Source organism: Sardina pilchardus, chromosome 8 (genome assembly GCF_963854185.1).
Source record: "Sardina pilchardus chromosome 8, fSarPil1.1, whole genome shotgun sequence".
In the NCBI taxonomy this organism is placed as follows: Eukaryota; Metazoa; Chordata; class Actinopteri; order Clupeiformes; family Clupeidae; genus Sardina; species Sardina pilchardus.
The window spans coordinates 11817776-11834882 of NC_085001.1; the positions used below are offsets into that span (position 1 = coordinate 11817776).

Here is a 17107-nt window from a genome sequence, read left to right on the forward strand (position 1 = left end):
TTGGTTTTGTGAAATACCCCCCTGCTCCCGACCAGAGGGGTATTTCACAAAAGCAGAATTAAGACATCCAAGATAATCGATAAAGCCTAGGTTTGACATAGCGTTCTCTAGTCATCCTTGCTAAACTCGTTCCACTAACGCCAATCCAGGATGAACAGGAGCGTCTATGTCAAGCCAGGTGTAAGTTATTCGGGATGTGTGCGCGTTCTCGTTTCTCCCCCAAATAACTCACGGTTGGAATAAAAAAGACGCCAAAAATAGCGTCTTGCACACAAAGTTAACAACCGCTTTTGATATAGACAACAACGAGGTAAAGTTTTACTTTTTTGGATGGGGAATCATGATTACTCTATAGCGGGAGTAGGTGTGTCAGACCAACTGAATGCAAATTTACGTATGCACCCACGTGTGAGAGCTTCCTTCGGCACGCAACGTCATTAAGAAAGCGCTTGCCTCCGCAAAGATGCACAAAGTATGACTATATGGCCCAATCCCAATGTCCGGACTCACGAACTCACGGACTTTGGTGCGCGTTCTCGCGAAATTCGTAAGGGTTTAGCGCTGTCCCAATGTCGAATTACAACGGGCGGGAGGGTTTGAGTGCAGACTTACCGAGCCCTTTCCGTGAGTCTGCATCGATGCAGACTAAACCTAAGGGAATTACCCACAGTTCAAAGTGTTGTGACGTTTACCGCGGAGATCATAGAAAAATCCGGAAATTAAGGTAAACAACAGCACGCACGACACACGTGCATGGTGCAAATGTTAGCAACATCTTTGTTAGTAAACATCGCCAAGGTACATGTGATCTCGTGAAGTGCTGTCCCAATCCCAAATACCTATCTGAGCCTATGTGGCCTCACACACTCACTCACTTAGCACCTGAGATCAATTAAGTCTGTGAGTCTTTAGTTCTTAGTCTTTAGGGCTGACATTGGGATTGGGCCTATATATCTTTATTCTCTCTTTAAACCAAATTAGTTGAAAACACCTTCGAAATATGTCCCCTCCACTTCCAATCAACTACTGCAGTAGGCTATTCATCAAACGTCAGTCAAAAAAAGATGCAAACAACGATTTTGTAATTAATTATAAGGCCACCATAATTTAAATGATATCTAAATGGTATTGGGCAGACATTCTGTTGTGTTTTGCGAGTAAATGCAAGTAGCAAATAGTATATAAATGGAATACAGCTCTTTCAAAAATCGCATGCAGGTCTGATTTGAATGACTGCTAGCTGAACCAATCAGATAATGTAATTACCATTAGAATTTAACTTATCTTGGCTGTTAGCCTGGTCGGGAGCAGGCTAGCTTCAGAGAATAAATTCCCATGGCAACTTATGTAGCATCTCTTTTGTGAAACCGAGTCAAGGCTAAGTTCATCCAGGATAACCAAAAAATCCCGGGGCCTATTTCACAAAACCAGAGTAAGTAGATCCAAGATAAGTGACGACACACGCGGTTGACCAAGCCTGGTCAAAGTAAACATGCTAAATACGTTTCACTAATGCTGAGCGCAGATGAGTTGAGGCGGCTAGGTCAAGACAGGTCTAAGTTATTCGGTATGTGTGCGCGTTCTCGTTTCTCCCCCAAATAACTCACGGTGGGAATAAAAAAGACGCGAAAAATAGCGTCTTGCACACAAAGTGAACAACCGCTTTTGATATAGACTAACAACGAGGTAAAGTTGTACTTTTTTGGATGGGAATCATGAGTATTTCTGTTACATAGCGGGAGTAGGTGTGGCAGATCAACTGAATGCAAATTTACGTATGCACCCACGTGTGAGAGCTTCCTTGTCTCAGCACGCAACGTTAAGAAAGCTCTTTGCCACCGCAAAGATGCACAAAGTATGTCCTATATTATCTTAATTTGTCTTAAAGGCCGAATTAGTTGAAAACACCTTCGAAAAATGTCCCCTCCACTTCCAACCAACTACTACAGTAGGCTATTCATCAAACGTCCGTCAAAAAAGAAGCAAACAACGAGTATTATAAGGCCACCATAATTTAAATGACACCCATATGGTATAGGCAGCCATTCTGCTGTGTTTTGCGAGTAAATACAAGTAGCAAATAATATATAAATGGAATACAGCTCTTTGAAAAAATCGCATGGAGGTCTGACTTGACTGACAGCTAGCAGAACCAATCAGATAATGTAATTACCATTAGAATTAACTTAGCTTGGCTGTTAGCCTGGTCGGGAGCAGTGGGGTGTCCTACGAAGCAAGTTAGACAAATCTAGGTTATCTAGACATATCGAGGCTGCACAAAGCCTCAACTCGGGTATTAAGTTAAGTGATCCTACGACAGCAGTGGGGTGTCCTACGAAGCTCGATTAGTGGCTTAGCGAGGTATGTTGCGCTCAAAACCAGGGTATGCTGTCATACGAAAGTGGATTTGTTTTAGCGTCGCTGTATCACCATGGTATCTTATGCTCGCAACCAAACCTGCTCGGGAGCGGGTTATGTGCTTAGTTATAGCTCAAATCGTGAAATATCACCGCCCTCTGACCAATTCTAACCAATCCATTATCTTGAAAAACGAAGTTATCTCACGTGTGCTAATCTGTCATGCTTTGAACAGGTCCAGCCCCGCCTCTGCAAACATTTTGAATCTCGAAGCGCTTTTAACTATGTTGTGCGTGCAAATATGTCACTACTATGGACATGCATGCCATACAATATCTGATGACCATCGACTTTTTGATGTTATAGGTTAGACACTAAAAAAAGACCACCCTAGATTTCGCTACCGCTCATAAATGCGGAAGTAATCGTTTTTAAACCTAGGCTGTCTTGTGCGTCTCCACGTTTCCCGATTGGTCAAAGTCACCCCAACTACGAGAACGCGCACAGATCTGAGCTGAAAGCCTAGTTTGACAAATTTATCACATACCTGCTGTCGTAGGATCACTTAACTTAATACCCGAGTTGAGGCTTTGTGCAGCCTCGATATGTCTAGATAACCTAGATTTGTCTAACTTGCTTCGTAGGACACCCCACAGGTATGTGATAAATTTGTCAAACTAGGCTTTCAGCTCAGATCTGTGCGCGTTCTCGTGGTTGGGGTGATTTTGACCAATCGGGAAACGTGGAGACGCACAAGACAGCCTAGGTTTAAAAACGATTACTTCCGCATTTATGAGCGGTAGCGAAATCTAGGGTGGTATTTTTTAGTGTCTAACCTATAACATCAAAAAGTCGATGGTCATCAGATGTTGTATGGCATGCATGTCCATAGTAGTGACATATTTGCACGCACAACATACTTAAAAGCGCCTTCGAGATTCAAAATGTTTGCAAAGGCGGGGCCGAACCTGTTCAAAGTATGACAGATTAGCACACGTGAGATAACTTCGTTTTTCAAGATAATGGATTGGTTAGAATTGGTCAGAGGGCGGTGATATTTCACGATTTGAGCTATAATTAAGCACATAACCCGCTCCCGACCAGGTTTGGTTGCGAGCATAAGATACCATGGTGATACAGCGACGCTAAAACAAATCCACTTTCGTATGACAGCATACCCTGGTTTTGAGCGCAACATACCTCGCTAAGCCACTAATCGAGCTTCGTAGGACACCCCACAGGCTAACTTCCAAGTATAAATTCCCATGGTAACTTATATGTGATCTCTTCTGTGAAACCAAGTCAAGGCTATGTTCATCCAGGATAACCCAGTAAGCCTGTCTAAATCCCCTATCTTGGTTTTGTGAAATACCCCCCCGGCTTAATCCCTTATCTAGGTTTTGTGAAATACCCCTCAGGTTTGGTTGCGAGCATAAGATACCATGGTGATACAGCGACGCTAAAACAAATCCACTTTCGTATGACAGCATACCCTGGCTTTGAGCGCAACATACCTCGCTAACCCACTAATCGAGATTCGTAGTATACCCCACTGCTTAGTGAAAGTGAAACCAAAAACTTCCTCCAAGTGAAGTTTTCAGTGAAGGTTTCCGCCGTCACGTCATCTGGAGAAATCTTCCTTGGGCGCCGCTATTAAAGGTATTACGGTTCCCCATTGACTCCCATTGATTCCGATTGACAATTTCTAATGAAAACGTCAATTATGTGCTGAATGAAACAAACCCCGCTGACATATGCCAGCAACCATTTCACTTTGATAATAACCTACATTTTATTTTTGTCCGACATATTCAGCAAGAATTTCAAAATATTTTTGACGCAACGTGGAGAAACTTAAGGGAGAACAAAAACATTAGGCTATCTCCATGATCTCATGTCAATTGAATTCCCTATTGACCCAGGGTCACGAAAAACTGCAGATGTTATTTCTTAAATGTCAGAGTAATGACATTCAAAAGGATCCCTTAATAATACACCACCATTCATAAAGGAACGAAGTATGAAAAGAAAAACACAATTTATTACATGGATGACCCCGAGGACTTTTTTACAGTTATTTCAACTGCGCCTTGACAATCTGCTTAAAGCCCGTGCGCCAAGTTACATTTATAATTATGATTGACACAAAATATATAGGGGAAATACATGTTTGACAAGTCGATGTATTGTTTTGTATGTTTTTCGACACATAAAGGCACAATATAAGATGATAAAGTTGGTTATTTTCAGTACCTACTTAAAATTCCCCCTACCCCCCAAACGAACGGATTGACGTCATAAGAGTGACTCCTGCAGGTCCCTGAGAGAAATGGCGGGTTGCTCAGGTTTACAGCTGTTAGGCCTACCTGTCAGTCAAATAACTCCGCCATGACCCAACTAATTTCATCATTGAAAACCTCCTCATAAAAGTCAAATCATTAGCTTTCCAGTGGTATGATTGGTTAAGGGATTTGTGTGAATCGAGAGTTGAGGTCTTCTTCAGCTGAAGGAAAAGCAGCAAGAAGCACAATAGCGCATCACATCACCTTCACGTCGTCTGAAGAAGAAAATGCGAGATCAACAGAGATTGGGTAAGTGTTTTATGAGGTTATTAGTTGTTATCCATGTTATTACTTCATAGTAATTTTTAAAACGTATTATTTTTAAGTTATTTCAAGCTAAGTTATTTTTGCCGGTAGCACCGTGTGTGCTATGCCTCATGGTTCAGACTGGTGGTGTTCAAATTCATGATATTTTGGCACACTAATCTTTAGTAGGCTAAATCAGAGACACTTATGTAGGCTACATGCATGATTTCCAGTCATTCTTGTGGGATTACTATATTATGTCAGCCAAGAATAAGATCGACCGACACTTAAAATATTTTGTCTATTTTGAACGATGTTGCTTGTCATTTAGGCTATACAGAAACTAGCTAAGATGTTGCTTGCGTTGCGTTGTCTCCATAAAATGAACTCCCGTGCATCCTTTTTGTCGAGCAGCTAATCTGTATTTTATTGTCAAATAAACCTGTTATTTCGTCGAAATATGTAGCACAATTTCAATAGCAGGCTAATTGTTTGTAGGCTGCTGTAGCATCTTGCTTGTGAGCTAACCTAGCTAGCAGTTTTGTGGGTGTGTGTTTTGCTCGTGCATGTCGGTTCACTTGGTAGCATCGGTGGCATCAGAGACCACAACAACGAAATTGCAACTCTCTCACTGTTAATCGAGGTGAGCAAACTAATCACTGAAGTTATGGTAAGATCCCTCATCTAATGTCATAACACGCCTGGCTGTTGAAATGGGCACGTACAGCTCGCTAATACTAATAGCAACAGAAGCAAGCTACGTCTAGTGCACGTTTGCATAGTTAGGATCATTATGCTGATTGTTTGCTCATTCAGTCCCAATGGATTATAACACGTATTTCCCAACATTGTTTACATATAGGTTGCAAACTTAGAAAACACGTGGGGAATCTAAACTCTCCTACCAGCATGATTAACGTATTAGCTATCCAGCTGGTTTCAATCAGCAGCGCAGCTGAGTAGCTAAAATAATGAAAATATGTCGGAGGAGAAGGAGAAACGCTGCGATAATGAAAATGTCAGAGGAGAAAGAGCAACGCTGTATGCTGCTACCAACTAGTGCAGAAGCAGAGATGTAGGCAAGCCTACAAACATGGTAGAAGTAGCCTTCTAAAGAAAAGGGCTTCTTTTTTCCCCCTTTAGAAAAAAAAAATCAGATCAGCAAACCTGTTACTGCATTCAATCCAGAATGCTAATAAAGCAGCCAGTGATAACAATTTTAGTGAAAAGTGTGATGGTGTTTAAGATTATGTGTAAGTGACATAAAATAAAACTAAACAACCTATTCACTACCATGCTTGTTTTTTTGCTTCTGTTATTTTAGATGGCACAACTGGTGGAAGCAGCCAACTGCAGGACATTGGCAACCATATGACCCCATGGACTATGATGATGGCATGAATATGGAAGATGGGAAGCCTCTGAATAAAGAGAAAGACAAGGATGTCCTGCATGTGCAGAGTAATCTCACCTATCCTTCTTTCTTGAATTTCCCCTTAGTGGTCAATAATCTATTTTACAGACATAAACGTCATTTACACCCCATCATCTGCTAGGTTTAGATGGACAGATGGACACACGTAGGCCTACACATATCAGCTGTGCCGGAACGTACATCACATATCTGGTGTGAATGTGGCGTTATGTGTAACACAACTGTAATATATTGTATAAAGTATGATTTCATAAACATTTGTATTTACAGTTACTGTCTTAGTTAATTCAGCCTTCTGATAATCTCCCCATTTCCACCAGCTCTAGGATGCATCTAGTATGCATACCATTTTTTTTTAATTCTTTAAATTGACCTTTACATTTATAGTAATGATCCATGACCTAGTCAAGTTTGGGTATATCATGTGAGTGCATTTGCATCAACCTTCCTTCATAGGTAAGCTCCCATCCTTGAGGAGCTTCAACCCCACATGTATTGTAAAATAAATGCTCTTAATTTTGCTCTTCATATTGCAATCTTCAGTCAATAAACAATTTTTCTTTAAATAGAATTTATGTTTTCTGTGTATTGTGTTTGAACTTCTGTACACATTTTGTTTCCTGACTGCCAGCCAGTATAGCTTATTTTCTGTTTAAGTTAGGACAAGTAGTCAGTAAATAGCCCCCTTGCTACTTTCACACAATATGACAGCTTGTGATCAGAATTATTATTATTGCTATTATTGATCTTGGCCAATTAAAACATTTGTACATTCCACCTTCTTGAAACTGCTTGAAAATGTCTTCTGATGGCTGAAGCAAGAATGAGGGCCTCCGGATGTGCCTCCCCAGAATGCCATAGGCCCAACGTACCTGTCTGTATGCTGTGTAGTGGTATTGCCACGGATAGGGATGTAACAGTTAAACTAGATATGGACAGCTGGATTATTTTTCATATGCTGTTGCAGAATTAATTTGATTTGTTCACTAGAGTACTGCTCTGATGATAATGAAATGAATACCAAAAAAATAATGTGAATGTGTAAGCATACTGATGACTACTAGTCTGTAGGATCATTCCTGCCTGAAGTTTGGTAGGCAATCTTGAGAACAAAGGGGGTTCATACCATGCCTCAAAGTCAGGGCATGTTTGTCTGGCAGAGGGTAATGGTCAATAGGGCCCAGAACCCACGCTTCTCTGCACAAGTTCTCTACAGCTGAGACCATGGGCTGGCAATGCCTACATAAACATTATCAATCATAACGATAAGGTAGGCTATGATAACTCCTTTCTCTCCCTCTCCAACAATCGGTTATCACTCATGGTAGCACCATGATTTGCTCATTACAACGTCTCGCACCAGTCTGACAATTATGCGCTTTTCAATGAATTGATAATAACCCGGTGTTGTGTCGAATTGGGCTACCCGTTGAGTTGCGCTACCATGCAAGTGCAGTGGAAAAGACAACGGACAATTCACTGTCATGTACAACGACTGTTAGGCTATGTGCTATCTCAGCGCACAATATTTCGCATACCGTAGTCAACCAAAATCGCTGAGCCAAAAACAAAACAAAAACCGGACATATTCATGTTGTTTATTTCATTTCACCTCTCCGTTTTGAAATAGGCTAGTCCGGCCTGTATGCACCACCTGGGATTCCTCGATTAAACATTGGATAGTGGGTGGCTGGTAGCAGCATTTTAGCTTGCAGAAACAGCACAAACGTGTCATTCAGAAATGCTAAACACAACGGTAGCACATCCTACAAGCAGCATACACTGGAGGTGCGTACCTGGACACCGAGCGCCTGTCGGAGTTGGGAGTTGTCATAAATGCACACAAAGCGTAGTGGAAAGAGTTACGTTGAACACTAGAGGTCATATGATGTATTTCAGACAGATTTAAATGAAGCATAAGGAAGGTCAGGTGAATGTTAAGAGGGAGGACGATCGGCTAAATTAGCTGTAGGCTACTTTCAAGGTGTTTTAGTGAAGGCGCATTTTTCTACTTTGGATAGGCCTATTTTGCAAGTTATGCCTCCAAATTAATCTTCATGTTTGCTATTTAAAGTGTCTGAACTTTTGAGTTGGCTTTATTAAAAATTGATGAGAGTGAGAATTTGAAAAAAGTAGCTGCTATCGTTCTTTGGCCAAGTTATAGGCTACTTACCAAGACAACTGACTCCACCAGCACATGGTTTTCTTCACACCAGATATTTATATTCCTTATTGGGAATTATTTAATATTTGTGTTTAGTCCCTCATCCCTCTCATGTCTGGGATGCTCAAAATTGTATGGCTGGGTGCCATTATAGAGGTTTGAGAGAGATTTTGGATCTCCTCAGACTCAAAACTCTCCATATTGCATAATACTTAAATAGAACTTTCGTGGCAGGACTCACTCTTCTGACGTCATAACTCGGCTATGATTTTAAAATGTGATTTTGACAGAAATGGCTATAAATGTTACTGTATTGCAATTATAGTAATACTTTTAATGGTAATTATATCTTCACTGAGCTATCTAACCATTATCCAATAAATAATAATAAAAGTTTTAAGTTAACGCACGCACTTTAAAGTCGTTTGGGTGATCCATGTAATATTTTTATTTATTTTTTTCATACCTCGTTACTTTATGAATGGTGGTGTCTTATTAAGGTACCATTTTGAATGTCATTATTCTGACATTGAAGAAATAACGGCTGCCATTTGATTTTTCGTGACGCCAGGTCAATGGGGAATTCCATTAAACATGGGTCACGGATGTAGGCCAAATGTTTTTGTTCTCCCTTAAGTTTCTCCACGTTGAGTTAATAGAATTGTGAAATTCCTGCTGTATGTCTGACAGAAATGTAGGTTATTATCAAAGTGAAATGGTTGATGGCATATGTCAGCGGCGTTTGTTTCAGCGCATAATTGACGTTTTCCTTAGAAACGGTCAATCGGAGTCAATGGGAACCGTATTAAAAGCAGCAGCTCAAGGAAGATTTCTCCGGATGACGTGACGGCGGTGTTTCTAAGGGCTGAAGCTTCTCAAGGTTTCAGAGAACCTTTACAATCGACAGGGATTAAGGCAATTGAATGCAGTAGCCTATCATAAGGCAACAGAGGTTAAATGCACTTAACTGCACATTTATTCTCTCATGAAATGGTGGAAAACAAAAACGCTTTTGAGAATATTGAATAAGTTTCACATATGCACCAGAATGTCTGCAAGTTGTGCATTTGCAACTAAAACTCACCCCACTCCATTATGTGTGTGTGTGTGTGTGTGTGTGTGACAGAGAGAGAGAGAGAGAGAAAGAGAGAGAGAGAGAGAGAGAGAGAGAGAGAGATGTGGATCAGTGATCTGCCCAACTGAAGATAGTGACTCTGATAAGACGCTGTTGCTCGGTCTCCATTTCAGTCTTCCCACTCCCTTCCTGCCGCATACCTCAAGTCTTCCCCTCCTCCAATTGCAGGCAACAGGAACGAGTTAATCCTCCACACACAAATACACTCTAAAAATAAATGGTCTTGAACGCGTTCTTCATCAATATAGGGTTCTATGACACGCCAACTTAGATTCCATTTTTACTTTTGTTTAGTTCACATGAAAGACAGGTTTTTAAGACTGAGGCAGTGCAGTTTTTCTGACTTCTTTTACTTATAGTGCATACTGTATGCACGCATTTGCCTTTTATCCAGAGTAACTTACATACTGTATGTCAATCATTATTATTGCCTCCTTGGAGCAGCACAGGGTAAAGTGTCTTGTTTCAGGGCACAACGGTGGCAGCTGGGAATTCAACATACAACTTTCTCTCATGCTAGACCACTTCCTTATCCACTATGCTCTTTCTTTATTTATCAGACAGTTTCTTATGCATAGTAGCCTACATGCAATTTGTAAAGTTTGTTAGGCATGGTCCCACTTTCATTGATCTAATGGATGTTACACCCAAAACATACATGATTAACCAAGAAACATGAACAACTCATTAGAGAGCATTAGAACTATGCTCTTGGCACAGAGACCATTTTTACAGCTGTCAAGATAGCATGTCAATTCAGACACCCTTTAAGTTCATGAGCATCGTACTTTAGACTATGGGTTTAGATCAGAAAAACGGCATTCATGAGCATCACACTTACGTTTGAATCAGGTAATGCAGCATTCATGAACATCACACTTCAGACTCTGCATTTAGATCAGTAAAATGGGGCCCTCTGTTTCATATGGTTCTCCTACCCGAGTCACACACATGCACATGGTGCCGTTATGTTAGGAATGGGCAAATACATGTGTGTTTCTTTCTTAATGAGAAACACATTTTACAAAGTGTCCTGTCAGACTGTTTATAAAGTCCCTTCAGTTGCTCCAGTCAGCAAATCAACTGTGGGGTGACAAACTCAATGTTGTTGCATTCAGGAGCTTCTGAAATATGAAGGATGGTCTATTTCACTCCACTGTTAAAGTGTGTCACTGTAGCCTACTTATGTTGCTGTTATCATTATTTTCTGATAACTGGTTGTTAGCAAACATTTGCATTCTTGTTGTCAATTGTAAATCAAGAGATGATTGAAACAATCTGCAGTGCTTGCAATATCACAGGAGGACTGGTTTATGAGGACTAAAATGGTGTAAATGCATGCAAGCATTGCACCACTGTTCTTGTTCAAGGGGAATTTATGTCCCTATTGAGTACTGTATACTAACTTATCTCTCTGTCTCTTTATATAATAAATAACACACAATATAATAAACAATAAACACACACACACACACACACACACACACGCACACGCACACGCACACGCACACGCACACTCACACTCACACGCACACGCACACATAGGCCTAGTATGTCTATATGTAGGCCTGCTATTTAGGCAAAGGCGGACACCACCTCTTTCACTCCGATTAAAATTCTGATCGGATCAGGTATTTTCATTCCGAGGTGTTTATATTATAGGCCTATGACTTTTTTTTTATTCCGACTGAGCTGTTATTCCGTTCCTAATCGGAATAGTGTCCATGTTCGTGTCATTGATATGAACAGCCTTTTTTCACAGTATTTCATTGGCTTGTTTCTTATGTGACGTCATATGGAAGCGCGGAAGTGCCAAGGTTGGAAAGGAACATCAAGTGCTGGCTACAACGAGGAGTATCGTGGCTGATGTACAAAACATGGTGTGAATATATTTATTGTTGTTTTGTCTTAGCTGCATGTTAGTGATATGCTCAGCACGGAGACTATCCACTTAGCTCTACAGATAGGTTTCACGATGTTCTGCATGAAAATACCTCTGGTTTGAAAACATGCTGTATGTGTGCCCGTAACGTAATGTTAGCCTATTATGAGACGGTTAGGTGGGGGATTTGTCCAACGTTACTCACTGAGTTGACAGCAGAGATTATTCGTTGGCTAAACGATATATTGAGCAAAATGCCACAAGAGATTGCATGTTTGCATGGTAAGCTACAGCATAGCTTCTAAAGTAAACAGAATGTCCCCCATCAGTAGACTATGTTGATCGTATCTTCGCAAATATGAAGGGGTAACAAGCTGCCTTATTGACTGTGAGTGTTGTCTAATGACAGCCTCTGATGTAGCCTACAATTATATCATTGCAGAGTAAGCTGCAGTTGCTGTTGCTTAATTCTCTGTCAGACTTCAACCTGTCACGGCTCTGTTTGTCTTTTTGTTAAAGGTTCGACTCAGTAGTGGCACCCCTTCAGTAGACTAGCTGGTACAAGATGAGCTGAAGAGTGTCCCGTTCCTATCGTGGCATCATGAATGACAAGCTGGTGTTCCTGGGACTCCTCTACTTCGTCCAGGGCATTCCATATGGCCTGCAGTCATCCCTGCTGCCGGTCTACCTGCGTGGGGCTGGTCATTCGCTCACGCGCATCAGTCTGACCAAAGCCCTCTTCTTCCCCTGGGTCCTAAAGGTCCTGTGGGCGCCGCTGGTGGACAGAGCAGGCACCAAGCGCCGATGGCTGGTCGGCACGGTCACAGGCCTGGCCATGACGTGCCTGGCCAGTGCCTCTTTGTCGCCGGACGCGCAGTTTCTGGGTGTGGCGGGGGCCCTGCTGGCGATGAACGTGCTGGCGTCCGTGCAGGACATCGCTGCAGACGGGGCTGCCGTCCGGCTGCTGAGGGGCCAGGGCGAGCTGGGCCTGGGCAACACCGTGCAGGTGGTGGGCTACAAGGCCGGCTCGGTGTTCGCCGGCGGCGGGCTGCTCGCCGTGATCGACGTGGCCGGCTGGGGCTGGATGTTCACGCTGCTGGCCTGTGTGTACGGAGGCGTGGCGCTGTTCGTGTGGGGCGCGCCCATCCTGGACGGGGAGCTGTCCAAGCCCGCCGGGGAGGGCAGGAGAGCCTCCAAAGACGCCCTGCGGCCCTGGAGAGTGTGGCGGAAGCTGATGTCTGTGCCAGGGACACCGTGGACTGTTCTCTATGTCCTCACCTACAAGCTAGGTAATGTCACGATCACCACAGATGACCAATTTTACTCCTTATTTCATTCATAAGCATAATAGTTGTACCTTAGTATGTCTGTAAAAAAAATAGGTTGATCAGACAGTAAGACAGACAAGCAGGTAGACACACAGATTTTATGGATCCTGAGGGACATTTGGGACATTTAGAACAGGAAGTCTAGTCTGCTATGAAAGGCTACACATAGTAGATATGTAACATACAGTAGATCCAAAACAGAGGCCTATTTATGTACTAAAGGTGAGGTCTGCTATTTTGATCCTCAAATTTAGCAAATTCGTCCTGGGGCCTGGGTATTCCAAATGGTTCAGTGACAAACCTAGGTAAGTTAACTCAGAGTAAGTGGTAAGCCTCCTACAACAAGAGCCCATTGACATTTTTGTGTTAGGAGAATAAAGCTGTACAGCTCTTCTATTAGGAGGTTTACAACTTAAACTGAGTTAACTTACCCAGGTTTGTCACTAAACCACATGTACTTGGAATGCCCCCAGGTGGTCTTCTAGTGGTGTTTGTGCACAGTTCTGTATCTACTGTATACATAGATAACAAACAAGCAGTGGTCTAAACCAAGCCGCACACTATTCCAGCCAATCAACATGTTGCTTCAGGAGCATGGAAGTAAATGAATGTAGTGTAATTGGCTACTGAGCTCAAAATGTTTTGTGACAATTGCAGGCTGTACCTTTAACCTGTCCTTGTGTGAGTATTGTCTGTGTGCTGGACACGGTCACCAGAGGATAAGTGCACCTGAGGGAGATATGCACCTGAAAGTTTTTTGATTTAAAGCCCCCTTGGCAGGATTAGCTATATTTCCCCCCTCTACTGGAGAAAGTGTGCATGCCATTTCTTATTACCTGTGGAAAAAAGTAACGATAAAGAACATGAATTTGTTTACAAGTAGAGATGCACCGATTGCAATTTTTTGGCCGATTCCGATTTCCGATTTTTCATAGAATTTGACCTGCCGATACCGATTTTAGCCGATTCCGATTTGCATCTTCTAACCACTTTACAGCACACAAAATTATTTAGAGTTATTTTCTATCCTTTCTTTAATACAACATGTTAATATAGAAATGTAATCAACTTATCAATGGCTGGTAAAAAAAATGTGAATAGACAGATTCTTCTTCAAGTCTTCTTCAGCTGCAGTAGGCTATTCCCAGTGTGGGACATTCATTTCACACACTACTAATAGAAATGCACTGTAGGACTACTATTTTTTTCTTCTCACATACAATATCCAACTGTAAATATCTTCAGACTACTGTGTATAACTGGAAAGTTTGGTATAGGTGCTACATAGGCTGAGATGTTGGAAAATTACAAAAAACTGATTTTGAGATAACAGCCTTGAAACACAGCCAATGGCATGCATACTCAGTCTACTACACTCTTCTTTGAACTTTCGCGATTGCTTGCGGATACAAAGGAAGTGTCCATATTTGGATGGCATAACGTCATGCAGGAGAAACACAGCTTTCCAACGACACCACACATGATATGTTTTGTATCACGGTCGCGATAGTGTATGACATGTTAGAATGCTTACTTTTGGCGAATTTAGAAGAAACATACAGGCGTGAGTAGACAAAAGGTAATGAAATAAACCTCTAAATGTGTAAATCGGACTTTGTTGTTGTGTTAGTGTGAAAGAATACATGCTAAGGTGGCAAACTGAAGCAAAACGATGTTTATTCCTGCCGTGGCTATGTTGCTGCTTGTTGACAGCGCTTGTGGTTCAGCTGTGAGCACGCAATTAGCGGCAAAGACGGGCGGTGATGTGCGCTGTTTACGTAACCTAGTGACAGCTTAGTAAATTCCAAGCAATATGGCAAAGCACATGCGTTCGCTGCATAGAAAAACTCAGCATTAGCGCTTTATCCAGCCCTGAGTGTTAGCCTTTGCTAGCTTCATCAAACTTTGCTAACTCAGCTGTGTGATGTTGTTACAAGTAGGTGCGAGTGCATTTGACCGGCATAAAATCGGCATGTCTCAGACTGACCGGCCGGTCGCCGGTCGTGGCCGATCACGTGAAAATCGGCCGATTCTGATCGGCGGCCGAGCGATCGGTGCATCTCTATTTACAAGCTAGCGAAACGGTTAGCATAAGTTCAGCAGAACAATGTGGATGTTCCAAGGTAAGAAACATGAACGAGTTTCCTGTTTCTCACTTCTCTTACCGGGACAATAAGTTCAAATGTTGCAAGGTTGGTTTTCGGCCTGGGACGAAAACCAATGCTTAAGGGAGCTGGGAAAGTCACCATTTTCACCGGAACAGATAATCTAGTCATCCAAATGATTTCTAAACCGGTTTATTAAGTTGAAATAGTTGGCAAGTTCTGTTCAACTGCCCTGCCCCAATCACAACATGTTCAACAGAGGAATAACATATTCAAATGTACCACAAGAAACTCAAATCATATTTTTTTTAACTTTTTGCCCTAAAATAGTGTGCAAAAGAGTAATCAATTAGCAAAATAGTTGGATATTATTTTGGGCAACTAATCAATTAATCAATTGATTGTTGTGGCTCCAATTGAAAATGTGTTGTCTTGCAAATTTGTTAGAGTTGTCGTGGTTGAACGATCTTGACTGTCTGGCACTAAAGCAGTAAAGTAGGCCTACAATGGTTACAAATATAGACCAAGCAATACAATAAGAACATTATGTGCATTATGTTGGGGAATATAGTTTAAAAACAAAGCACAAAATGAAAACAATAAAATAGAATTCAGTGAGTAGTGCATGGTTGTAATTTAAACAATATGTTTACATTTTGAATGACGCCTGAGAGACATGTAGGCTGTGAAGCAAACTACTCAAGCCATTTTCAGGCCAGTAGAGTTTATGGATGTAAATATTGACTCATCTGAATGAAAGTAGCTTAAATTGTGCCTCCGTGAAGCATCTCGTTGGTCAGCCGACTTGGTACTGTTGTCTTATCAATCACCACTAGGTGGCTCTGTAGCCATTTCCTAGATTCATGGTGAAAGTCTACTGTTATGAGATCAAAAGATTCTTGCATGCATGACTGCTGATCAGATGATTTATCGCAGGATATTTGTGTGTGTGTGTCTGTGTGTGTGTGTGTGTGTGTGTGTGTGTGTGTGTGTGTGACTGAAACCTGTTTGTGTTTGTTGTGACGATGGAGCTGCCTCTATCAGAAGCTCACTGTGGCCCATACAGTAGACTCAGGCCAGGCCATATTGAATCAGCGAGCGAATATGAGCAGAATAGTGTGTGTTTGGCAGCAGAAGGAGATTATGTAAGGATTAGTCTCTCTTTGTGTCTGTGCTGTTTCCATCCTCTAACTGAAATGGGAAAAAAATCTGCAGTGTGTTTTTCTTTCCCCCTTTTGTACGTGTGCACAGTGTACATGTGTGTGTGCGCGCATCATGGTGTTAGCTCATTGTTAGCCGCTGTGTGCCTTGTGAGTGTTTGTTTGCGAATTTACCTCCATGCGTGTAGAATGATTGCGCTGAGTTTACAGAAAGCGTTAATGCGTTGTGTGTGATCTGTGTGTTTGTGTGTGTGTTTATGTGTGTTTGTGTGTGTTGTCTGGGGAGGGGGGGGAGAAAGAGAGAGAGAGAGAGTCAGGGTTGGTGCAGTAATCGGATGAAGAGCGGCAGGCGACACCAGACAGCACATTAAGAGTGGCAGGGCCCCTATAATCTGTCTTAGGGTGTCTCCGGCCATCATCGTCCCAGTCATCATCACCTTCGGCTGCGGGCTCTGGGCTCTCCGTCCCCTCCTCAGTCAATGCTGCTGCAACCTCTTCACCCCTGTGGAGTTGTCATTAGAGTAATCATTGTTGTCACAGTAGATTGGAGGTTCTTGCTTCTGTGTTTGTTGACCCAGCTATATTTATTTCAAAAGTCGTTGTTTTTAGGCGTTGGTAGCGCGTGTAGAACAGAAAATAAAAAATATGTATGGATTATGAAGTATTAGATATAGTATATGTAAGGATATATGAATAGTATCTATTGTGATGGGATTTTGCCAGGAGATCAACTGGACTTGATCTCGACTTAATTTGATTCAGCACAGTTTAAGAACAGGTCTCTTGAGCTACCGTAGAGTTTTGTGTATCTTGGAAAAGGAGTGTATAGTATGTGTGTGTATACACACACTGTACATGTATGCTTATCAACATTATGGAGGAGATCCCTCCCACACTGATTTCCCCCAGAATCCCCACAGCTTAATGAAGACATCAATCCCAAACTGCTGTC

At 42.0% G+C, this 17107-nt stretch overlaps 1 protein-coding gene across 1 annotated transcript in view; it reads left to right on the forward strand.

The window, feature by feature from the left end:
• Positions 1-11493: 11493 nt before the first annotated feature.
• The window catches only part of LOC134088646 (major facilitator superfamily domain-containing protein 3-like), a 26881-nt gene continuing 21267 nt past the window's right edge, over positions 11494-17107 (forward strand). The window contains exons 1-2 of the mRNA XM_062542710.1: positions 11494-11560; positions 12082-12851. Coding sequence (XP_062398694.1) covers positions 12164-12851 — 688 coding nt within the window. The 5' untranslated portion in view covers positions 11494-11560; positions 12082-12163. The remainder of the gene's footprint in view (positions 11561-12081; positions 12852-17107) is intronic.